This window comes from Artemia franciscana, chromosome 6, assembly GCF_032884065.1.
Source record: "Artemia franciscana chromosome 6, ASM3288406v1, whole genome shotgun sequence".
NCBI classification, from domain to species: Eukaryota; Metazoa; Arthropoda; class Branchiopoda; order Anostraca; family Artemiidae; genus Artemia; species Artemia franciscana.
In genome coordinates, this window is record NC_088868.1 from 31,965,850 (window position 1) to 31,991,176 (window position 25,327).

General features: G+C 36.0%; 3 protein-coding genes across 4 annotated transcripts in view; 2 read left to right on the forward strand and 1 right to left on the reverse strand.

Moving 5' to 3' along the window:
• Nucleotides 1-16,435, reverse strand: part of LOC136028321 (uncharacterized protein F21D5.5-like) — a 66,891-nt gene extending 50,456 nt beyond the window's left edge. For both annotated transcript variants that reach the window (XM_065706092.1, XM_065706091.1), the window contains exons 1-2: nt 16,300-16,435; nt 1,330-1,550 (exon numbers count right to left, since the gene is read on the reverse strand). In XM_065706092.1, the coding sequence (XP_065562164.1) occupies nt 1,330-1,471 (142 nt within the window). In that variant the 5' untranslated portion in view covers nt 1,472-1,550; nt 16,300-16,435. The remainder of the gene's footprint in view (nt 1-1,329; nt 1,551-16,299) is intronic.
• On the forward strand, nt 8,409-11,055 carry LOC136028543 (uncharacterized). The gene is made up of 2 exons (XM_065706391.1): nt 8,409-9,784; nt 10,683-11,055. Exons 1-2 carry the CDS (start codon nt 8,409-8,411, stop codon nt 11,053-11,055), a joined length of 1,749 nt encoding a protein of 582 aa, XP_065562463.1.
• A 1,779-nt stretch (nt 16,436-18,214) lies between the features above and the next one.
• LOC136028322 (dnaJ homolog subfamily C member 13-like) overlaps nt 18,215-25,327 on the forward strand; it is a 227,470-nt gene continuing 220,357 nt past the window's right edge. The window contains exon 1 of the mRNA XM_065706093.1: nt 18,215-18,327. Within this exon, the coding sequence (XP_065562165.1) occupies nt 18,263-18,327 (65 nt within the window). The 5' untranslated portion in view covers nt 18,215-18,262. The remainder of the gene's footprint in view (nt 18,328-25,327) is intronic.

A 25,327-nucleotide genomic window follows, 5' to 3' on the forward strand; every position in this document is an offset into this window, starting at 1 on the left:
CTTAGGAGTTATTATTATCAGTGATTTAAAATGGGAAGCAAACACAACTAGTCTAGCAAAAAGGGTGTAATGCTGGGCTGCAGACGCTCAAGCTTATTTTGAAACATAGTACCCCTCCAGATCACCTCCTCCGATATTTACATCTTTTATTTGCCCAATTCTGGAATATGCAGCTCCTATATGGAATTTTGGACTGACGGCTGAACAAAGCTCAAGGCTCGAAAGAGTTCAGAAAAGGGCTCAAATGATAGTTTCAAAGCAGGCAGAAATGTCATATGAAGAGCTGCTGACAAAGTTTAAAATGCAAACTCTTGAAAAAAGAAGATAGAAATTCTACATGGATTTCGGAAGAAAATCTCTGATCCATCCAATCCACAAAACCCTCCCCCCCTCAATCCCCAACAAAACGACTCCCGCGCAGAGTTGCAGTGCCTGTCGAGAAAATTTTGCCGGTACGCTGCACCCACCAGCGGTTAGCAAAGAGTTTTATACCTAGTTTTGTACAAATGTATAACGAAAATCAGAGGATTAATTAGTGTGTTTTATATATATATATATATATATATATATATATATATATATATATATATATATATATATATATATGATATGTAATTATACATATCATATAATTGATGTGTATTGATAATACATATCAATTATATATATATATATTATATATATAATATATATATATATATATATATATATATATATATATATATATATATATATATATATATATATATATATATATATATATATATATCCCACAATTGTAAATGGACTGGCTAATTGATATGCATTTGCTTTTAACAAGCAAATTTTTGGTTTAAATGCTATGAAAGATAAAAGGTAAGTAATTCACTTCCAACTAACAATTGGTTTTATTTTTTGCACTTAAAAATGATGCTAGAGGCACAGGGGGGGGGGGCTTATTTAAATAACATTTTCTGTAAATTCTTAGTTTCAAGGTTGTCCTACTTTCATTGAAGTATCAAACAAACACAAAGTAGAAACAATTAGGAAATTTTTTTAAGACAGTTTTTTTGGAAAAAAAAGAAAATTGGAAAAAAGAAAAAATCCCTACTGTTTCTACTTTGTGTTTGTTTGATATGGAAAGGCAGTGTCGTCTTCATTGTTATTTTCATTGAAGTATAACTTCTTTTTTCTTTATTTGATAAAAGTGGCAGCTGCTGTTCTTTGTGTGCAGAGTTTTTCATCAACTCTTTCATCATTCCTGACATTCCATCAAATTATTTCCTGACATCATTCCATCAAATTATTAAATAAACATTAGAATAGACATAACAAGGTAAAATTACTTACTTTGATCCCTTGATAATTTACTATCCTTGATTTTCGTCAGCTCCCCTCTCCCAATCTTTATTAGTGATATGTTGCCAGGTTCCAGTTGAATTGGTTTGTAATCAAGGAAATTGAGAGGATTCAGAACAAATTTATATTTCATATTCTTTGCTTGAAGTAGTAGAACTCTGAATAAGTTCGTATTCTGAGGTTTGAGCGACTTGAAATTACTAGGACAATACCTGAAAAATAACAAACTACATATATAAATGCATAAAGGCTTGCCCTAAGGGGCTAGGTGTAAGAGGGGAAGGATAGGGTAAAAGATCTGCCTTTTACGGCTAACGTTTTCCTGGGAGATGGGGATTGCAAAACATTTTGTCAGGGGAGAGGGAAGCTAAAGCAGACAATGCGCCAATACAACCGCCGATAGTAGATCCTGCAGCACTTTCTTGTCCATTAAAGATGAATTGGTCCAAAATATCTACAACTACCAAAAAGAAGTATCTAACTCAAAAAGGAAGCAAGTAAGTAAAGATTTTTCTGCTCTAATTGCAAACGGTGACCAACTTCCTAACAAAACCAATGAACTGAAATCTATGATTTATGGAAATAACTATGATGTTATACTCCATACTGAGGTCTGCCCTAAAAACTCAAGAAACCAGCTCCTAGACTCACAAGCTCATCTGCAAGGTTACCACAGTATATCCAATCTATCATCCAGTCATTGCCGCCGTCGAACACTTGCATTAGTCAGATCCTCGTATGTTGTCACCCCTATTGAGCATTCCAGTGGATGCCCTTATGCCAAAACTATATTCTTTGATATTTCAGATCCACAGAGTAAAAACCATCCCACTGACAGAATTGACCGTGTGTAGAGAAGCCCATCATCTCCTTGACCCAAGCAAACAGATGCAAAGCCAGCTGAGCTCATTCGGAAAATTGCAGATAACCATAAGGGTGACTTATTAATTTGCAGGCGACTTCAGCCTGCCGACCACCACCTGGAAAGACCAGTTCCCCTATGTCACCTCTGATACTGAGAACCCAATCATATATTAAATATATGATTTTGAGACAAGCATCCATGATGCTTGCCTCCACCAAATTGTCAACCAACCAACCCGTTTTATGAGCGGGCAACTTCCAAACCTCCTAGACCTAATATTTATTAGAAGACCAGAATCCCTCCTTTATACTATGTACATGCCCCGAACCAGGAAAAGCGACCATGTTGCCATATACATAAAAACAACATTCCTCAAATTAACTAACAGCTACATCAAAAGAACCTTCATAGACTATGAGAAGATTAGAATGGATCTCAGCAGCATCTCCTGGGATGATGTCCTAATCGGCTCTTTAGAATAACAATGGCAATGCTTGAAATAATTGCTGCTAAACAAAGCTGAACAGTACACTTCGAGCAAGCTCATCCCAAAACCACGAACACTACCAACAAAGACAAAAGATATCAAGAAGGAAATTAACCAAAAAAACAGACAACGGGAGAAGTACAAAAAGCATCCATCCCCAGAAAACAAAGAAAAATTTTCAAAGAGCAGGAAAAAACTTAAGCACTTAACATGCAATTTATACACGAGCTTCGAATCTAAACTTGCAGACGAAGCTAAGACAAATCCATAGAAATTTTGGCAATATGTCTCTAGACAAGACCATAATAGACGAGGCATCAGGAAACTGGTAGCTGAGGAAGGTGAAGAAATAACTGATATCAACAAGCTTGCAAACTCATTAAATCAGCAATTTGTTTCTATTTTCACCACTGGACCCGATGGTCCTTTGCCCTCTTCACCTGAATACATTGTAAAATCCCCAATGAAAAGCATCACTCTATAGCTTACAGAGGTTCTCAGACGCTTACAGAAATTAGATACTAACAAATTGCCAGGACCAGATAACATACATCCAAGGCTATTATAAAAGAAACTGCAGCTATCATAGCAGAGCCGCTTAGGAAAATTTTCCAGACATCACTTACTTCAAGAGAGCTGTCAGCAGACTGGAAAATAGCCAACATTACAACGGTTCTCAGGAAAGGTACTTTTTCTAAGCCTGAAAACTATCAGCATATTAGCCTGACCTCAGTCATTGTCAAAATACTTGAGCACATAGTCAATGATTCAATCCTTAAGCGTTTGACAACCAACAAGATATTGTCCCCCAAGCAGCATGACTTCCAGTCACAGAAATCAATTGAAACAAACCTCTTGGAATCATACAAGGAAATCATAGACCTAATTGACCATGGACATCTGGTTGGCCTGCCCCTACTGGACTTTGTTAAGGCCTTTGACAAGGTTCCTCACAGTCGACTGCACTCCAAAACATCTGCTATCAGCATCAATCAGGCTGTTGTAGACTGGCTGATGAATTTCCTTACAAATTGCAAGCAGAAAGTTTGCTTATTTGCTACAGATGGCTAACCAATCTAATCTGATGAGGCTGAAGTAATGAGCAGAGTACTGCAGGGAACTATACTGGGTCCAGCTCTCTTTCTGATTTACATCAATGATATATTTAACCATATTGACAATGGCACGCACCTGTTTGCTGATGAAGACAAAATCTTTGGTATTGCACGCCCTCAGAGTATCCAGCACAACGTAGATGAGCTACAAGTTTGAAACCAAGACTGGCTTCTCCAATTTAATGTAGGAAAATGCTGTGTATTACACCTTGGGCCCAGTAACCCAATGGCAAACTACAAGATCTACAACCCCACCACCAAAGTAAGAGAGCAAGTAGAGAACAGAGCAGAAGAAAGGGATCTTGGTCTTATCATTGGTGATAAACTTAAATTTCACAGCCATGTCCAGCATGTTGTTTCCCATGCAAGCTCCAGTCTTGGACTACTGAAACGAACTATCAACAGCAGACAGGCATCTATATTTACAAAACTACATAAGGCTCTCGTCAGGCCCCATCTCAATTTTGGCATTTGTCTTGCTGGTCCTTCTTATCGACAAGATGTGAGGCTCTTCGAAAACGTACAGAGAAGAGCAAGAAAATGCATACAAAGTCTAGCATCCACCTCATATGAGGACCGCCTCAGGTACCTTAAACTACCCACCCTGGTTTATAGACACTTGCACAGCAATATGATGCTTACTTACAAGCTACAGAACGAAAAGTCAGCAATCTTTGGCAGCAATCTCAGTAAAACCAGCACAACACAAGAGGATACTCCAAGAAGCTACCAAAGTCAAGCTCCCGATCTAAAACTCGCCAAATATTTTTTTGAGAAGAGTCATAAACCATTGGTATCAACTGAAAGATTCAACTGTCAGTGCTCCCTCCATCCTGTTATTCAAAAACCAACTTGACAAAGAGTGGGAGAAGAAGCAGTGGAGGTTTGACTGGCAGTCATCAACTCAAGAGCACTACAGGTCTGGAAGACCTGAAAGCTCTCAGACGGATTAAGGTAAGGTGAAAGGCCATAAGGCTTCAATGTTTTATTTATTTCTTTATTCCCAAAGGAACTTCATATGGAAGGGATGGTCTTATAAGCTTTGGAGGTGGCTCATGCAATTGGAAAGTGGAAGTTCTGTGCCTTTTTTAAGAGTCAAAGTAATCAGAGCGCAACAAACCCCCCCCCCTCCCCTAATGACTTTTTCCCCTAATGAATCAGATAAAAATTTTGAGATAGCCATTTTGTTAAAAATAGTTCATAGGTCATATAACAAATGCTCCAGCTGTCAACACAACCCCCCCCCAGGGCTCAGGGGCAGGCTTTGTAAGTTACACCCTGTTTGCATATATGGTTCTTATGGAAGGGATGCTAATATAAACCTCAGAGAGGGTTCTTTTGATTCAAAGTTGGAAGTTGTAATTCAATTTTTAAAGTCAAAAGAGATCAGAAGGCAACTAGTCCCCTGCCTATGCCCTTTTCCCCAAACACATCCAATAAGAATCTTGAAATAGACATTTTATTAAAAGTAGTTCAAACATTGGATAATAAAAACTCCAGGGTCAATACAACCCCCCAGGGCTCAGAGGCAGACATTGCAATGGAAGTAGTAGCAGTAGTAGTAAATTTAGCAGTAAGAGTAGTATTGGCAGCAGTGTGCACATAATACCTTTTGGTGATATGATCTTCCTTTTTAAGTGTTCTCTGAAAGTTCTAACTTAATACCCAAATCAATTGTTGAGATATGCTATTTTGTCAATGTGCATCCACACAGTATCCTTTTGACTTACTTCATATTTCCCTTAATACTGTAAGTAGAAGGGTGTGGTAATAGTAGTGCTGATAGTTGTAATAGTATTGATAGCATACAAATATTGCCTTTTTGACCATCTCCCTTATCACAATATACTCAGTTATTCCTCTGTTGTACCCTTTTGACAATCCATATGCACATAACATATTTTGCTTTGGTTCAACACTCCCCTCAACAATCTCTGAAAGTCTCACCTGACTACCTTTTGTCTCCTTGAAAAGTAAAGTTCAAACATGCATTAATCTCAATAGCATATGCTATGTGTAAACAATGAAAAAATTACCTAACTCTAAGCCCTTGTCCTGAGGAGGTTGAAATCCCCAATACCTGACTTTTAAATAATGCTGAACAACATAGCGTTCTTAAATCAGATATGTTTTGATTGAATAAGTTTTGGTAAATGATAGGCTTATGGGGGAGGGTTAGTTTCCCTCTAATCTCTTTTAGAACCTTTCAACAACACTGAACAAAATGGCCATCTCAAAATTTTGACTAGATATGCTTGGGGAAAAGGTGGGCATGTGGGGGGAGGGGGGGTAGTTTCCCTCTTAAAAACTTTTGAATCTTAAAAAACAGCACTAAAACCCACTTTACCAGATCAACCAATGGGAGAACCAACGCATATGATAATTATAGGTGTAGAAGATGTACTGAAAAGGCTTAAAGACTGGATGCAAATAAAGCTTCTGGGCCAGATAAGCTAAAACCCAGACTATTAAAAGAAGCAGCTGAAAAAATCGCTGAGTCTATAGCAGTAATATTTGGGATGTCACTTTCTTCCAAAGTGCTCCCAAGTGACTGGAAGCAGGCCAACATCAAACCCACCTTCAAGAAAGAGAGAAAGGTCCAAGCTTGTAATTATTACCCTACAAGTCTTACTTCTGTTGTATGTAAGGTCATTGAGAGCATCATAAATCATACACTGGTCTCTCACGTTGAAAGAAATCAGTCACTTTCAAAAAGTCAACATGGTTTCTGTAAAGGTTGCTCAATTGATACAAACCTCATTGAATCATATGACTTTGTCACCAGACTCTTAGATGATGGTCTTCTGATGGATGTCATATTGCTTGATCAAGCAATCTATCTCAAAATCGGATATTTATGAACGAAATCAAACGAGTAAGCTTTCTCAGTGACCTTATGGATATTAAATTTTAATCCCAGTGAAGATAGTAGGATTTTGAAAAATTTGGCAAAAGATTGGTTTTATTTAAGACTTGTCTGACTGGTTTACTCCAATTCCATTGCTGGATAAAAAGATGCGCGCTATAATTAGTTAACATGCACGGAGGTGATGAGGACAATTTGCATTATTTTCCGGTGTTAAATTTTGTTCAGCAAAATGTTGAAAAAGAAATTGATTATGAGATGATTAAGAAGTTTGGCACATAATTTTTTGACGTCGATGATATTTTGAATACGAAGAAGTGGCTTGGGTCCAAGCTGTATCCAGATGCTTTATTTTAGAAGCGAACTGGATTGAAAGCGCCACTAAGTCATTTAGGAGATATACTGGATTTTATCAAGAAGGGCAATACAGATGATTTTGACATCCCGGTATTTTGTATATTAAACCCTAGTGAAGTCCCATTGATACCAGCTACAGCTTATTCTGCTCTCTTTTCGGGAGTAAACGAGCTGCGTATCCAGCTAAAAACTATTTCTAATCAGTTTGATGTGTTTTCCAATCATTTCCCGCCATTACCACAGCCTGGAGCCTCGAAACCTGCCAACAACCACTCTACTTTTGTTGTCTCTAAATTGCCACCATTTATTAGAGATCCGACAAGCCGCAAAGACTTTATCGATCAATTAAGTGGTCATGATTCGGTTGCTAGTATTCGGCCGGTGGGAGATAAACTGTTTGTAAACATTGAAAAATCGGTAGCTTCTGATTTCTGCCGAGTCTGTGAAGTCTGTAGTCTCTGGTATTGGCACGAAGATTCTGCAGAAACGTTACCTTGGAATAATAAAAGGAATCCCGCTGTCATTTAATGCTTCCGAATTCAAAATGCACTCAGGAGTTGTTGACGCAAACCGAATTGGTTTGTCCCAAACTATCAAGCTAGACTTTTCAGATTCGTTTGCAAAACGTGACGCTATGAAGAATGGAGTAAATATAGGTTACAAGATTTTCAGAATTTATGATTTCGTAAGTGTACCGCGATGTTGCTTTAAGTGCAGGTCTCCTGATCACTTTATCAACGACTGTACCAGTCAGGTGGAAAAATGTGCGCGCTGCGCCGAAAATCACATTTTTTCGAAAGATGCGCCCTGTACAAATAGACCTAAATGTGCAAACGGCGGCGATTCTCACACTTCATATACTCTATTATGTCCAGTGCTCAAGTCTCGTATTGCGACCGCTGTGAAAAAATGATGTCACAAAAATTCTCAGTTATTTCGTACAATATAAATGGAACACGTCAAAAAGAGCACATCATTGACGAACTTTCGAGCAACTATGACATCGTTTGTCTTCAAGAGCATATTTTATCTTCAGATAATACCAACTTGTTGAAACGGAGTGCAAACCATATTACTTTTGTGAGTGCTGCAAGATCTACGTTTGGTAGACCTTCCGGAGGCCTCGCCTGTATACTGAGACGTAGCTCCTTTTCATCCACGACGCCTGTGCTGTTCTATAGTGACGAAAACCTCTTGGCCGTGCGAATTGCCGATTTAATACTTATTAACGTGTACTTTCCTTGTGATCGTAAGTCGGTTCAATCACTGAATAAGTTTGCCAAGACATGTAGTGTTTAATCCGCATCATCTCTTGGTTATCAATTTGTTGTCGCCAGGGATTTTAATGCTGATTTACTGAATTCAAATATTCGGTCTGATATGGTTTTCGAGTCTTTATCTGAGTTTAAGCTAGTGGATAAGAATCGTCCGTTTTCTTACATCCATCATTCTGGGAGCCTTACTAATATTGATCATGTTCATTGCTCTCCCAATTTATCTGTTTTGACTGTTTCTGTACATGAAATAGAAAGCGATATAGACCACCTACCAATTTCCTTCATGCTTAGTATTTCTCTGTCGCAAGATAGTTCTAATAGACGTGGGAATCGCAGATGGTTTATCAGACGAAATTGGAATAAGGCTAATTGGGCTCTTTATATTTCTACCCTTACAGCTTTTTTGTCTAGGATAAAAGTTCCTTTTCAGCTACTTCAGGTTGGATCTAAATTTGTAAATGATAAGAATTTTCTGAATAAATATTATTTTGATATTATATCATGCATGAAGGAAGCTGAGAGGGTGGCTGTTCCCGAAGAATGTGTTAAATTTAATACGCGGAAGCCTGAATGGTCTTGGGATCCGGGTCTAAAATCAGTGAAAAATAAAGCCAAATTTTGGCTATGTATTTGGGTTTCTTGCGAACGACCACGTAGCGGTGTAGTGTTTCAGCTTAAACAGAAAACTAAATTAGAGTATAAAAAGTATTTACGGTCTAAAAAATCTAAAATTTGCAATTTCCCGTCAAGTAATTTCGATTGGAAAAATGTGGTAAATTCAAATAAAATCGATGACTCTTCGTCAACGAGTAGCCCAATTAGTCCTGCTGCTTGGTGCAAATATTACGACCTGATTTTCAACACTATAAACCATTTTGTTCATGCTACTTTTATGAGGTTTCTTATTTCTGCGCTTCCCATATCATTCCGCCAGAACCAAATCCTCCCAGTTAATTTAGTTTTGGTGGCACAAGCTATAAAGAAGCTTAAGTCTAGCTCTATTGATTGTGATGGTATAAGTGTGAAACACCTAAATGTTGATTGTCCAGCTGTAGTCCAACATTTACAACTTCTGTTTCAAATGTGCTTATGCACCTCGGTTGTGCCTGAAAGTTTTTTGTGTGGAACAGTTACTTCAATCCTGAAAAGAGGAAAGATTCTGACTGAGTGTGCATCTTACAGGCCTATAACGGTTTCCTGCAATATAAGCAAAATGTTAGAGTATCTTCTCCTGCCATCAGTTAATTCTTCAGCATATTTTGGTGAAAATCAGATTGGGTTTTCAGCTGGGGTAGGTTGCCAGCAGGCTCATCGAGTTTTGGCTAATGTTCTTACTGAGGCTACTAAAAAGGAATTCGAGTTACATTTATGTGCTTTGGATCTCTCCAAAGCCTTTGACACTGTTACGCATTCCCAAGCTATCTTTTCCCTTTTTAGTCACGGTATCAACATATCGGTAATTTTTCTTCTTAGATATTGGTATTCAAATTCTTTTTTCCGGATTAAAACGGATATGAGGGTTTCAGATAGTAAAATTCCAATACGACGTGGGGTCCGGCAAGGTGCTGTCCTCTCCCCCTCTATTTTCAAACTTTGTATATCATCTGCCCTTTCCTCTATTCCACCTACTTGCATCCTCAATTCTGTAAATATTTCTTATCTTGCCAATGCGGATGATATTCTTTTGATCAGTAGGACTAAAAAAGGGCTCTCTTTGTCTGTTTCAACAGTAGCATCTAAACTTCATGCAATTGGACTTTCTCTTAATCTTTCAAAGTGTGAATATCTTTCATTTAATAGCAATATCACTACTCTAATCTATGGATCTTTTTCTATCCTGTCGGTTTCTTCATTTCGGTGGCTGGGAATTAACGTTAGTAAAACTCTAAAATCCTTACGGACTCTCACTGTTGCTGATTGCAAGAAGAAAATCCAATTAAGTTACTCTAAAACTGTTGCTAACCGAGGTAGATACAATAGAAAGTCTCTTGTTAAATTATACTCGGTTTTTACAGATCATTCGGTTTTGTTTCTTTCTGGTATTTACCCTATTTTTCATAAAAAAAGATATCAGTTCAATTCATTCTTATTACTTCCGTTTTTCCCATTTTCTATTGTATCTGCCTCCATGGTATAGGAATAGGAGCCTCATATCTATTTATAGTTTCCCGGATATTGGGTCGAAGCTCACAGAGCTTGGTGGCAAAATACCCCAGTCTACTTATAAGTATCTGCCCACCCACAGGGGCCTTACTCGTTTGCTTTAGTTTCTTGTTTTTTTGTTTTGTGTAGTGTTTGTTTTGTTTCTTTTATTGGTACTCCGCTTTGATTTTTTGTAGCGGGTCAAAAATAAATTATTATTATTATTATTATATAGGGTGCATGAGGATATAGTTGCCTGGATTAAAGCCTTTCTTACTGGAAGAACTCAGAGGGTAGTAGTTTATTATGCCACCAGTAAGAGTATTTATTCTGATGAAATTCCTGTCATTAGTGGATTCCCACAGGGAACAATCCTGGGGTCCATGCTGTTCAACATACATATTAACAACTGTACAGCCCACCTGGAAAACCCACTGACACTATATGCAGACAATTGCAAGCTCTTAGGACAGGCCAAAATTAGCCCCAATTCCTCAACAATGCAAGGAGATTTAGATCAACTATCTAGATGGTCATCCAAGTGGGGTTTGCAGTTCAACGTGTCAAAATGCAAAGTCCTGCGTCTTGGACATGACAATACTAGATGACCTTACTATATTGGAAATGACCTGCTTGAGGCTGTTAGTGAGGAAAAAGACCTGGGGGTTATTGTTGATGACAAACACAAGTTTCACAGCCACACACAAGCTGAAGTTGCTAAAGCAAACTGAGCTCTAGGGCTCATAGAAAGAATGTTTACCACCAGGAAGCCATGTGTGGTTACAAAACTGTACACAGCTGTTATACATCCACACCTTGAATTTGGAATGACCCTAGCATCTCTCCATTACAAAATGAACATTAAAGCACTCCAGAGTATCCAAAGGCAAGCAACAAAGTTCATACCAGATATACAAGATAAGCTGTATGAGGAATGCCTTGTATCCCTCAAACTCCCCACCCTAGTCTATAGAAGGAAGAGAGGAGATGCAATTGCCACTCACAAACTGCTAGAAAAAGACCTCTCAAGTCAAGTGTTCTCATCACCCCTTGCAAGTAGAACAAGAGGTCACACAAAGAAGCTGCAAGTCCCCTGTTGCCATGGGATGCCACAAAATAGTCATGTCACACCACCAGCAAGATGTTTCATAGGAGGCTCATCACCACCTTATCTTGCTGGGCATGCAATTTAAGGTAGGGTAAAACTTCTGAATTCCATCCAATCCCAAATTTATATAGCCAAAAATTCAATAAAAACTTTTTATGCCCTGGGCACTACTTACAACCCATGCCCATGGGCTCTGGGGGATTGTGTCTACACTAAAGAAATTTTTATTTGATTTTTGGACTACTGGTAAAAAAAATGGCTATCTCTCACAATTTCAACTGAATGTGTATTGGCAAAAGAGGATGTCAGGGAAGGGGATAGTTCCTCAACATTATATTTGACTTTTAAAAGCAAACTAGAACTATACATGTGAAATCAAATGAGCCTCTTGTAAAGTTCACACAACCATCCCTTCCATAGAGACCTTACATGCCCCTCAGGCATAAAGGTTTTATGATATGATCTTTAGACTATTTTTGAACAAATGATAGTCTCAAAATTTTATTGGAGGCATTAGTGGAAAATACAACATAAGGGAGGCTGCTCCCTATCACTTGACTCTTAAAAAGGGAACTAGAACATATTGTTTCCAACTAAATGAGCCCCCTCTAGAGTTTATACAATCAAACCTTTCCTCTAGGGGGGTTTCACCCTCAAAGACAGAATTTCCAAACCGAAATGTCTATCTCAAAATTTTGAATAGATGTGTTTTGGGAATTGATGGGCATGGGAGGGGGGAGGATGCTTGTTGCCCTTCAATCACTAATAACTCTCAAAAAATGACCTTTCAATCTCTAATCAAATGAGCCTTTTTTGAAGTTTCTACAACAACAAATGGCCATCACAAAATTTCTACCACATACATATTGGGAAAAAATGAGATGTGGGAGTATCCACCCTCAGATTGCTTACAATCTTAAAAAGGGTACTATAATTTCTAATTACCAATCGAGTGAGCCCCTCCAAAGTTTATGCTGCCACCCTTTCTATAAAAAAAACCTTATATGCCCCAAAGGCACAATTTATAACCCTTGTGCCAAGGGCATTAGGGGGTTGTCATCCTCAAATACATAATTTATAGACCTTTCAACAACACTGAACAAAACTGCTATCTCAAAATTTTGACTAGATATGCTTGGGGAAAAGGTGGGCATGTGGGGGGGTTAGTTTCTCTCTAATCTCTTTTGACTATTAAAAAGGACACTAGCCCTCTAAATTTCTAATCAAATAAACTCTTTTTGAAGTTTCTACAACAATACCTTCTATAAAACCTTATATATCCTAGGGCATAACTTAAACCCTTGCCCTGAGGGCTGTCCTCCTCAAAGACATAATTTTGGACATTCACCAATTTGTGGATATGGTAAAGTATAGTTTCATCACAATATAGTACTTAGAAATGCTAATTCTAGAAGTGTATTCATTTCTGGTTTACTCTCCTCCTCCATGGAGCAAAATAAAAATGCATAAACTGGGCAGGGTTTTAAAGCTGAGGGAAAAGTTGGGGTTGTACAATATTTTATTTTATTATTTTGTTAATACCAAATACAGTAAGCTTTGAAGCTTGTCACACTAAACATAATAAATAGAAACTATGACAATACTGACAACATAATACACACATACAAATCAATGAAAATAACAACTACAACAAACACTGACAAATAATACTATAAATTATTTAAAAATGATTTACTTTGAAAATTTGTTTCTGCTAGTTTTGTTTTGAATCTGTTTATGTCATCTGTTAGAAATGTTTTAGGTGGAAGGTCATTCCCTGGCTTCCACACCCTGCTATAAAATGAATGTTGGCCTATTTTCCTTTTTAAAAGTGAGGGGTACAATTTATGTGGGTGATAATGGGCCCTGTTAGTGTCATTAAATAAAAAAAAACTAGTTTTTTAAACTGAAAGTAAGGAGCAACATTAAAACTTAAAACAAACAGAAATTACTCTGTATATGAAATAGGTTGTCCCCTTTGCAATCCCTTGCTCTTTACATTAAAGTTTGACTCTTTGACACAATTCTACTTTTTAAAACAATTAAAAGCTTTAGCGTAAAAAGCGAGGGATTGCAGAGGGGACAACCCATTTAATATATGGAGTAATTTCTGTTTGTTTTAAGTTTTAATGTCATTCCTTACTTTCAGTTTAAAAAACTGTTTTTTTTATATTTAATTTCTGAACGTTTTTGAATTAATGCATTTTTGATTTTGGCTCTCTGCATATAAATTATTAAAATGAAATTTTCATATTAATTCTTTTTTTATAAGTAAAAAATATACATAACTTAAGAATTAACTTATGTAACAAACTTTTATATTCTTATATTTTTTATTATGTATATGAGGGGGTTTGTCCCCTCGTTAATACCTCACTCTTTACACTAAATCTTAAGTTTTGTCCCAATTCTTTAGCCTATGAATGACCCCTGAATCAGAAAGGCTGTAGAATAAATAGTTGAAATTACTAAAAATACCTTAGCATAAAGAGCAAGATATTTATCTCCTCCTAAATACCTTGCTCTTTATGCTAAAGTATTTTTAGAATCCCTCGTATGCGTAATAATTTCTGTTCGTTTTAAGTTTTAATGCTACTCCTTACTTTCAGTTGAAAAAACTTTTTTATGTTTATTTTTTCATTGTTTTTTTTATATTAATGCTAGAAAATCCTGCGCCCTTTTCATTGAATTTCTCTTCCCCCATGACATATTCCTCCAAGGTAAGATCCTCCCAAATAGCCCCCTCTCCTCAACCCCCAAACCAAAAAAATCCCCCTGAAAACATCTGTACACTTCCCAATAACCCTTACTGTATGTAAACACTGGTCAAAGTTTGTAACTTGCAGCCCCCCCCCCAGGGACTATGGGGGAGTGAGTCATTCCAAAGACATAGTTATTATGGTTTTCGACTATGTGGAACAAAATGGCTATCTCAAATTTTGATCTGTTGACTTTGGGAAAAAAGAGCGTGGGAGGGGGCCTAGGTGCCCTCCAATTTTTTTGGTCACTTACAGAGGGCACTAGAACTTTTAATTTCCGTTAGAATGAGCCCTCATGCAAGATTCTAGGACCACTTGGTCAATATGATGACCCCTGGAAGAAAAAAACGAAAAAAAAAACAAATAAACACGCACCTGTGATCTGTCTTCTGGCAAAAAATACAAAATTCCACATTTTTGTAGATAGAAGCTTGAAATTTTTTCTATGGGGTTCTCTGATATGCTGAATGCGATTGTGTGATTTTCGTTAAGATTCTTTGACTTTTAGGGGTTTGTTTCCCCCTCTTTTCCAAAATAAGGCAAATTTTCTCAGGCTCATAACTTTTGATGACAAAGATTTAATTTGATGAAACTTATATATTTAGAATCAGCATAAAAATCCAATTCTTTTGATGTATCTTTTAGCATCAAAATTCTGTTTTTTAGAGTTTTGTTTACTATTGAGCCGGGTTGCTCCTTACTACAGTTTGTTACCAAAAACTCTTTGATTAAATGTGAAGAACTGTGATGTACTTATATTATCAATGCCTTTGATTATACAGAATGTGTTAATAATGTCTGCCCTATCCCTTTGAAATATGAATAAAATAATATTTAAAATACAAATTCTAGTCATCACTGGTAATTTCTGTATAGTAGGAAGTTGAGAGATAATTAAAATGTTCACACTTCCATTAATGTTAATATCCAAAATGGTTTACTTTCAAATTTAAATTAGCCATTTGTTTCTGAACCCTTTTAATACTAGCTGTTGTCACATTGGAAAGTGACAAAATTTGAACCAGTAAATCAGAGCAATTAGTTAAATATTACATCTATGTTCCATTGATTTGAAGGTAGGCAGTGCAATTTCCAATTTTGCTTACAGGTAACATTAGCTATAGAGCAAAGCCTATTGGTCCATGAGCTCAGCAGGCAGCAGGGCAATGTCTTTATTCAACCTATAAGAATACAAACCTTGCCCTGCTGCCTGCAGCACTCATGAACTAATATGCTTTGCTCTATAGGTAATGCGACCTGTAAGCAAAATTGGATGTTTGTTTTGTTCAAAAGTGAAAGTGAACCATCTTGGATATTAACATCAATGGATGTGTGAGTTTTTTAATGATCTTTTGACTTCCTACTCTGCAGAAATTACCAGTAATGACTGAAATTAGTATTTAAGATATAATTTAATTCATATTGTACAACCCCAACTTTTCCCTCAGCTAAATAAATGTGCTTCTAGAATTAGCATTTCTAAATGCTTTAGTATGGAAATCATGCTGTTTTGCAGCATAATTTGAGTTTAGGCTGCTTGTGATGAAACTAAACAATTAGCCTAGCCTACTATGGACATTAAAGGTGACATAGTTTAAGCCTAATGTTAAGTGGTCTGTAAGTAATAAAGATACAAGTAAGTATTTTGCAAAGTTTTAAAGTAACCTCCAGATATTTATGGTGTTTCCTTAAGAACGATTGGAGTAATTAACTGATACCATAAACCTTACCAATGAGAGAGGATGAGGCTGTGTGCAAAAGGGTTATTTTGATAACAGCCATTATAACAGGAATCAGTGCCAAAAAAGTAACCAAAGATATTAGTAGGCTAATATATTTGGTTACTTTTTTGGAACTGATTATACTATTATACTATACTAGGCTACTTAGTTCAATGGAAAACAGTTTCAACAATTTTTTCTCGGACTAATAGTTAGACCTACACTTACCACCTACTAAGCAAAGCGAACAATGATTCAAATTACCTTTTAATAAAAATGATGATGCTTGATTAACCGTCCTCTCTTTTCTTAGGATCTCGGGATATTTCAATAATATTTCCAATATTCCTTTTCAATAATTAACGGATCGCGTTGCAAATTTCAAATAAGCGCAAAAATGATTCTTGCCACATGGAACGAAAATGCTATCAGTCAAGCGGAAAAAAGACGAAGTAACAAACAAGATTAAGCAGCTGCATATTAATCAAGGGAACGAGCCGAATCAAAGATTAGAAGCGTCAACGTATACATGATCAAAATAGAAGCTTTTAGATCTTTTAACTGCGATTTCTTGTCCAATTGCATGTAAAATTAGATTTCTTTTTAATCTTTTTAAGTTAATTTTGTCGCACAAAGCGATTTGTAATTTGGTTGATTCACTTAACAAAAGGTCCCAGCTCAAATAGGTCTGAAAAACCCATTTACGTTACTTCGGACAAAATATGCTTGACATGTTAATAGTTACCTCATTTCTCTTCTAAATCACTCATTTTAGTCTTGTTATTTCTGCTATGAAGATATATTAAGGTTTTTAGTCAATATCTGATAATACTGCATCACGTGCAGAGGGAGAAAAATTAAAGATAGGAGATATGCAACCACAGTATTTCGTTAAGCGATTGATCGGTATGTTTTGAAAATTTACACATTTTAGTTAAGTTTGTATTAAAAAAAAATAACCCATCTCACATTTAATATTTAATTTCAGGAAGCTGAAACGGCCATTGATATCGATGCCCATTTTGAAAATAGGACTTCAAAAATAAATAATTCTATGAGCACTTAGATTTTATTCTTTTTTACAGAGGATTTTTATACCCTTTTTCTTTTTCAAAAATAGGCCGAAGGTCACTTAAAACCAAGGTATTTCTGATAGACTCAAGAAAAATAGTGGTCGAAAAATTTACGAAAAATTAAGCAAAGAAAAAATGGGTTTAATTTCAACAAAACAGTGAACAAAAATAAAATATAAAACTACACTTTAACTTAAAAAAAATAAAAGTACTCCGAGTATTTCGGCCCTACTTCTGGGAGCCTTTCTCAACGGAAAGAAATTAACACCGACAATTTAATACTTTTGTTTAGACATCACAAAAAAAAAAACACGACAACTAAAACACAACGAAAAAAATGTAAACAATAAAATAAGAAAGAGCAACTCACATTATAAGACAAAACTCTCAGCACTGATGGTAATAACTTTTGAACAAAACCAAAGCAAATGTTAATAATGAAACCATAGGTTCCTTTCCTCTGCAATAATCGGCGTGTAAATGGGAATATTATAAAACAAAACTCCCAGTACTGATGGTAATAACTCTATGACAAAACCAAAGCAAATGTTTATAATGAAACCATGGGTTTCTTTCCTCTGAAACAATTGATATATGAATGGGAATATTATAAAAAAACTCCCAGCACTGATAGTGATAACTTTAGAACGAAATCAAAGCAAATGTATATAATGAAACCATGGGTTCCTTTCCTCTGCAAAAATCGGTGCATAAATCCGATTCAATAATCGGGTTATACACCGATTGATGCCGAGGAAAGGAACCCATTGTTTCGTTATAAAAATTTACTTTGGTTTTGTTCTAAAGTTATTACCATCAGTACTGGGAGTTTCGTTTTATAATATTCCCATTTATACACCGATTGTTGCAGAGGAAAGGAACCCATGGTTTCATTATAAACATTTGCTTTGGTTTTGTTCTAAAGTTATGACCATCATTGCAGGGTGTTTTGTTTTGTAATGTGGGTTATTCTTATTTATTTTATTGTTTATATATATTCAGAATTCCCCTGACCACAAGTGTTAAAACGTCGAAATTCGTCCAAGGTGCCAAAAAGACTAACAAATCTTCGTCTTTACCACTTTAAACGCTGTCTATAATTTTCATGCAGTTTCAAAAAAGAAATACAAGATAAATATGTCAAGGAGGTGAAGATGAATCATTCCAAAGAAAATAGCGTCTCCAGCTATCATGTTACTAAAGTCTCTTGGAAAGGAAGGTATATACGCTTTTCGTGGTAAATCTTCAAAGTAAAATAGTGTTCAGGTCGCATTTTATTGGATACCTTAGTCCAGCTGAAAATTTCAGGGTTGAATTGGGTAAATATATTTCTGTCCATATTATTGACTTGCCAATAAAGTGAACTTACCGCTCAAAGCCTTCTCTTTACAAATATAACAATTACTTCTGTCTCAAATTTAAATTTAAGCACCTTTTGACCTAACCTAACTATAAATAATTTTGGCAATGAGAAAATATAGTATTGCTTTGTCAAAAACAAATGAGAAAGCATATCATTTTGTCAAAAACAACCTACTTTAATAGCCTACAACCTAACTCATAGTCTACTTTAATTGAAAAATCATTGTTTTTCAAAGCTCAAATACTGCTTAAGTTCAAATTTGCAATATAGGTGATTATTATATTCATAAAGAGCATAAAAAAGGCATCAAGTGGTATGTTCACTTTATTGGTAAGTCCATAGCCTAATATGAACAGTGATATATCTACTTCAAATTGTTGGTTTAAGGCAACAATTCTTTATTTTTTGGCAGGTTAGTAAGAGATTTATCAAAGATTAAAAACCACATTTAAAGTGAATTGAGATGAAAATCATGGGCTTTCTAGGATTTGGGAAGATTCTAGGGTAGACAATGGACATTTTCAAGGATAGGATATAAAATGTAAATTTTGTAAATTGGTAGAGTAGTAGCTTTGGCAAAATTTGACTTTAGCTACTTTTGGCTATTTTGGAAAGGGGTTAGGTTGGGAAAATGACACTTTCATGAATAGTTCAACAGTCTACAGTATGTCCTTGAAGGTATTTTGAAGAACCTACCTCCACTCCTTCTCCCTCTAGAGGGTTCTGGAATTTGCTACATGATAGGTCTATACCCATTAGAATTTGAACAAAACAATATTTTACCTTAATTTTCAGTTATCAGTTTCTTTTTCTCTGGCTTTAATTCTGAAAATGCAAGTTCTGCTAATTGAAAAGAACTTCAAGCCACATCAATATTTTTTTTTCAAAATTTAAGAAATGTATTTGTATATCTTTTCAAAAGGAAACTTAATAAAAGAAAAAGACTAATTTTAAGATTTCTGATTTTATGCTCTTTCTCATGGTTAAAGTTACATCTGTAACAGTTCATTCACCCCCTCCCCCCTCTGCTCCCTCATGATCCCACATATAGGTATAGTCTTAGGATATATAGGATATCTAACTAAAAAGAATATTTAGTCAATACAATTCTTGCCTTAGGATATACAGCATAGTCTGTTTTTGGCTATAATAATCAGAGTAGACTATTGTATTTCCTGCCACTGTTATTCATATTTGTTTTTATTAGTTATTTGTTTTATTTTTATCTAATGTTCAACACTTACAATCAGGCTAAATAGAATATCTTTGAGTTTATGCACTATACCTGGCTTTACATTGGATCAAACAATAGAAACAACAATAGGCTACCCATATAGGCCATAGCCTATTTTTACAGCCAGATATAGGTTTGTCAAGGGGGATGGATGCCTTGTCTAAATAATGACTATTATGTCAAAAATGGTATCATTTTTATTATATGTTAGCTTTGTATATAGCCTAGGACTATCATTTTAAATTAAAGTAGGCTAGCCTACCTTAAATCAAAATTGCTCACAATAGGACAAAGCCTGTGTCTTCAAGCTTAAATATTGATAATTAACTATCTGTGGTGTCCCAAAAGGTGCACCATGGCTTCTTGAGTCACTCCCTGTCCACTGGTGACTTGAACATGTCTTTGCTGGTAGAGGTCATTATTTTTTCATTAAGGGAGTTCCACAAGCTGACAGCTTCATTTGAGAAAAAATTTATTCTTTAGTTTAGTGTTTATAGATGTCCCAGAAATCTATGCAAGTGCTCTATTAATTAGCAAACTTTCCACTTTGTGCAAAGTTGAGACAAAAGAGGTCAAGTTGATTTTTTTTCAGTAGTCCTTTTGCTTCACATGCTACCTCGCCATCATAAATATCAGAGGCTAGGGCTAGTACAGCAAATATAGGCTACAATCAAATTGTAACATTGAGTTTCATAAACTGAGATGGATAAGCTTTTGACATCTAATTTTTGCATGTGATAGCAGCCAATTGGGTGCTCCACAACTTTTTTATTTAATATACTTGAGTAGGATTGATAATTGTGCTTTACTAGAAACATTGTTTGTCTTGTCAATAAGAATAGCATAGCAAGTAGCTGATTTACTTCTGAAATAATGTTTTGCCACAAGGCTTTCCTTATCAGCAAAACTGTGTTGTTTTGGTACTGATGCCTACAACAGTGACCTTATTGGTACTGTAACTTGGCCTTCAGCTTTTTGTTGCCTTTAAACATTTTTTCCCTCAGTTAAAAAAAATTGCCCTGGTTTGTGGATGTTCCTGAGTCATCATGATACCTTAAATCAAGACCTTGGTGGCAAAGGAAGTAAATAACAGAAAAAAATGTATTTCACATGATCTCTATTTTCTTGAATCTTTTGAGACCTGGACTGACATTCACTACACATCTCAAAGTATTAATACTTATTATCTTAAATTCTGCCCATGTTGGCAGAATTTCAAAGCAAACCTATTTGTCTTAAATTTAACATTTTACTAACATTATCAAACCAGTAAGCTTGTCAGTAAATTTTAATCCTAGTGAAGCTTGTTAGATTATGTAATATTTAGAAAAGAATTACAAATCCTTGCTCAGTATTAACATAGTGAGTGACAACCCTATGATAATTATTACCAAAGTATTTTGACTGATTAATTATTTTTGCCATTTTCACCAATAATCAAGTAAAAGAGGGGAGGTTTTCTGTTGCAAGCACTGTTGTACCTGCTAAGAGTGGTGTCCCCCTTAACCTACAGGGAATAGGTAGCAGAAACCTCTGCTTATCTTGCTCATTGGTATCTCAGCATTTTAAATTAGCCTTTCCAGTTACCTTTTGGTATAATCTCTCCTTTTGTTTTGTGATGCATTTCTCTAGAGCACTCCTGGACTATGGTTCATGGGTTATGCTTGATTACTGAAAGGCAAGCACAAACAAAAAATTCTGCTGTGAATTTCTTTACTATTGATGCAAACTTATCTGCAAAGAGACTTTCATATCTGGGGCAAGTCATCAGTCATATCAAAGGCAAAAAAAAATTATTTAGATGTGTTAAGCTCCCCATCTCAGCCCTCAAAGAGAAGAAAAATATAGCCTACTGCATTTTGTAATTAGCAATGCTGTCTCTGCTACAATGGCTACAAAAGCAAACAAGATTTCCTGTAAGCTAGATGGATTTATTGATGTCATGACCCATGTGCTGTTAAATGTAAACTCTTCAAATAACATGCAAGTTATCAATGCAGCGTCCTGTGGTGGCGCAGTGGATTTGACCTTAGCTTGGTAATATGGGATCCAGAGATCAAATCACGCTGCAGGAATGCACTGCAGGGCCAACGCAGGGACCATAGTAGTCAAGAAGCATCGTTAATTCTTAAATAAAATAAATAAAAGTTAACAATGCAGCAACCTTTGCTGCTTACATTTGCAAAGTATAAAGCCATTGTATGCTGTAGTGCTAAAAGGTTATCAACAAGATATCTGGGACACCCAAGACCATAAACAGTTTATTGACAGTATATGCCAAAAAGCTTTGAATGGCATTAAAGGTCTGAAGTAATTGTATAATGAATGGGAATCATTGCATGCTCCAAATCAGCAGCTAGAAATTAGCGGAGAATGTGAAAGCCACTCAACCATCTATAAGTGCTTTTATGAGAGAGCCAGTCTTTGCAGCTGTTGTTAAACAAGGCCTGCAGTCCTTAGAATTTTCTCGCCTTCAGCAATTAATCCCCAAAAGCACAAATATAAGCCAGTTTAGCACTTCCCACACATTTAAATTGCAGTTCCTGGTTGCAGTTCCATTAAAACACATTTTAATTGCTATCTCCCTTCCTGGTTGATGCTTTAAGTATTACAAGGTAGGTCACCTAGCATTGAATTGCCAATCAAGTGCTGTTTTTGACCAATGTGGTTCTGCCAATCATGTATCTGACCATTCAAACACATGTAGAGCTAGTATGTTCTGTATGTTTTGCAAGGCTGCTGGAGCCATAACTGTTACAGTTTGAAATGTCCAAATAATTGTCCAGCCAAGTTTCAGCCTAATCCATGTTGTCAAAGGGCACATGGTTGGCCATTGTGTTAGACTAAGGTGCTTAACTTGAAACAATAATGATGGATTAGCTCAAAAGTCTGTAGTTCATGCTGAGTTCATGTCAAAACTTGATGTGATTTGCTTACAAGAGTATGTTTTGATTCAGATAAGCTTAGTCTGTTGTATACCAGAAATAAGCTCACTTGCTATGCAACTCCTGCTAAGCAAAATAGTCCTGGGGGTAGACCATTGGGAGGTCTTGTGACTTACTTGAATTCTCCTGTACATTTGGTGCTTTTAAATTTCTGTGCTTTCTTTCTTACTGTTAAAGCTAATAATGTGTTTATATATAATGTTGATCTGCCAACTGATTACCATAATTATACATCTGAATGCCTTTTTGCTCTTGCCTCTGAAAAGTTGTGTAGAAGCACTTCAAGCATTATATCTAGTAATTCTGTATGTCTGATATTTTGTAGATTTTAACTGTAACCTAACTCTTCCATCTTCCTGCTCTGGTCTGTTTGGTGAAATATTGGATAATCATTTGAATGTTGCTGATAATGGCAAAGATTCACATACGTTCACAATACCTTGTCCATATCCAACATAGACCATGTTGTTGCTTCTTCATCTTTAGATGTCTCTCAACTAAAGGTTCTTTATGACTGTTTAATATCTTATCACCTGCCCATTTTGTTTGCTGTCTCACCAAATAAAACTTCTCAGATACTTACTAATCACCAAACAAACAAAAAACACAAATTGATTATACATACAAAATTGGGTGTCAATCAACACTGAACTGTGTTGGGATAGCGTTTTTACACTCCTTTCCAAAACTAAGGCACTATTTGTCCTACTAATCAAGCACTCACCACTGCCCACTGAGGAAAAATCTTTTCTTCTCGATATTTCTTGAGTAGAAATATGCTACAGTTTACAACATGCAGAATCTTGTGCTCTTCCATTGAATCATTGCCATCTAGAAATGCTAAGTACCAGGAAGATCAATGTCTTTCCCAATCATGTGATTCAGCAAAGTTTTGGCTACATCTCTCGATGTTGCAACCAACCATGGCCTGGTCCTGTTAACTCATGTCTGTTGCAACAAAGAAGAAGTTTGGATAGGGGCATCAGAATCACCACAAGCAATTTGTAGAACAGATAGCCCAAAAAATCGAAGATAACTCTCATTTCCTTTTGGTTTTTGCTCTATCCAAGGATCCACAAAGCTTCCCTTTCCACTGCTGATGTTTCTTTATCTGATTGGTCCAGAGTTGACCTGATTTATCTCATTTATCTAGGGGTCTGGCAGAGAATTCTCTCCACCAGACCCCCAACTTGAACACAAATATGTTGAAGAGCTTGACTAATTTTTGAATGGATCCCCTGACTCTGATTATACAAGTTTCTGTCATGTCTGTGATTGATGCTTTTATGTGTCTTATGCCAAAGCTATCACAAGGTATGAATGGAATTCATGCTCTACATATAAAAAATGGTGGTTCTATGCTTCTAAAACATCTCATGTTACTACTGTAGATGGTTTTTACACAAAGTTTGGTCCTGTCACCATTTTGTGTGGGAAATCCTTCTCCAATTCCAAAAAAACTCAAATTAATGCATATCTTTCAAACCCATAACTGTATCAACCAGTTTATCTAATCTTTATGAAATACTGTTCAAAATATTGCAAGCATCCACATCAATTTGGCTTTCAACATGGCATTGGATGTGCAGATACTCCTGCAATTGTGGCAAATCCTCTGGTTGATGCTTCTTGAACAGGTAGTTAACTTGCCTAGGCAAATCACCACCTTATGCTTTGAAGGGCTTCTAAAAGAGGATAAATCATCAGATCTCAAAGGAATATGTATGCTAAGCTATGAGTCTGACTTAAAATCCCTCTTAAGAGAAAGGAAATGGCAAGGCCATGTGGTAGAAATTTATCAGTTAAGAAAGGAAACAGGAAAGGTGTTATTAACTCACCTTGTTTTTTCAATAATTATTTACTCAAAGCTCATGACCAGTGTCTGATGTCTTGTATTCTGTTTTGCCTTAATATCCCCTTAGTCACTCATGCTGATAACATTTTTAACCTCAACTAAACTTAGTACAAAATTTCTGAAACTTCCCCAAAACTACAAACAGAATACTTAAAATCTGGTCTTGAATTTGATGCTGAAAAGTCTGATGTACTGCTTTTTAACTGGAAAGGCCCACTTTATAATGAGTTGATATTGTGAAAATCCATGATCTGCCTGTCTGACTGGATTGTTTATCTTGGCATTTCCATTCGAAATATAATTTTTCACACTTAACATCTCCTAACAGAACCCATCAAACACCAAAGATCAGCTTCATATACTTCTATAGTCTCTGCTAAGCTTCATTTCAATTGCTGCTATCTGGCAATGCTCTACAGCACTATTGCTCTCCCCCATACCCTCTACATTGAACTGTTTTGAAATTTTTTTTGAAATTTTTTAAAAATGCTGATAAATTGAAAATCTGCTCCATTTTCTCCTAATTCACAAAATACCTTCTGAGGTACCCAATGGGGAACTGCAGTTCAAAGTTCATTAGTAGTCTTCATATAGCAGATCCAAATGTAGCTGCTGATAAAATTATAGAAAAACACAAATAAAAGACTTCAAAACATTCATGGAACCAACTCTGTCTACTCTAGTTGTACTTTCATAGTTGCATAGTGCTCTGTTCCTTCTCCTTTTTTTTCGTCATTGTCATTTTGTCATTTTGTTACTTTTTGTCATGTTCTGTCATTTTCTTTTTGTATGAAGTGTGGTTTTCAATAAACAATAATAATA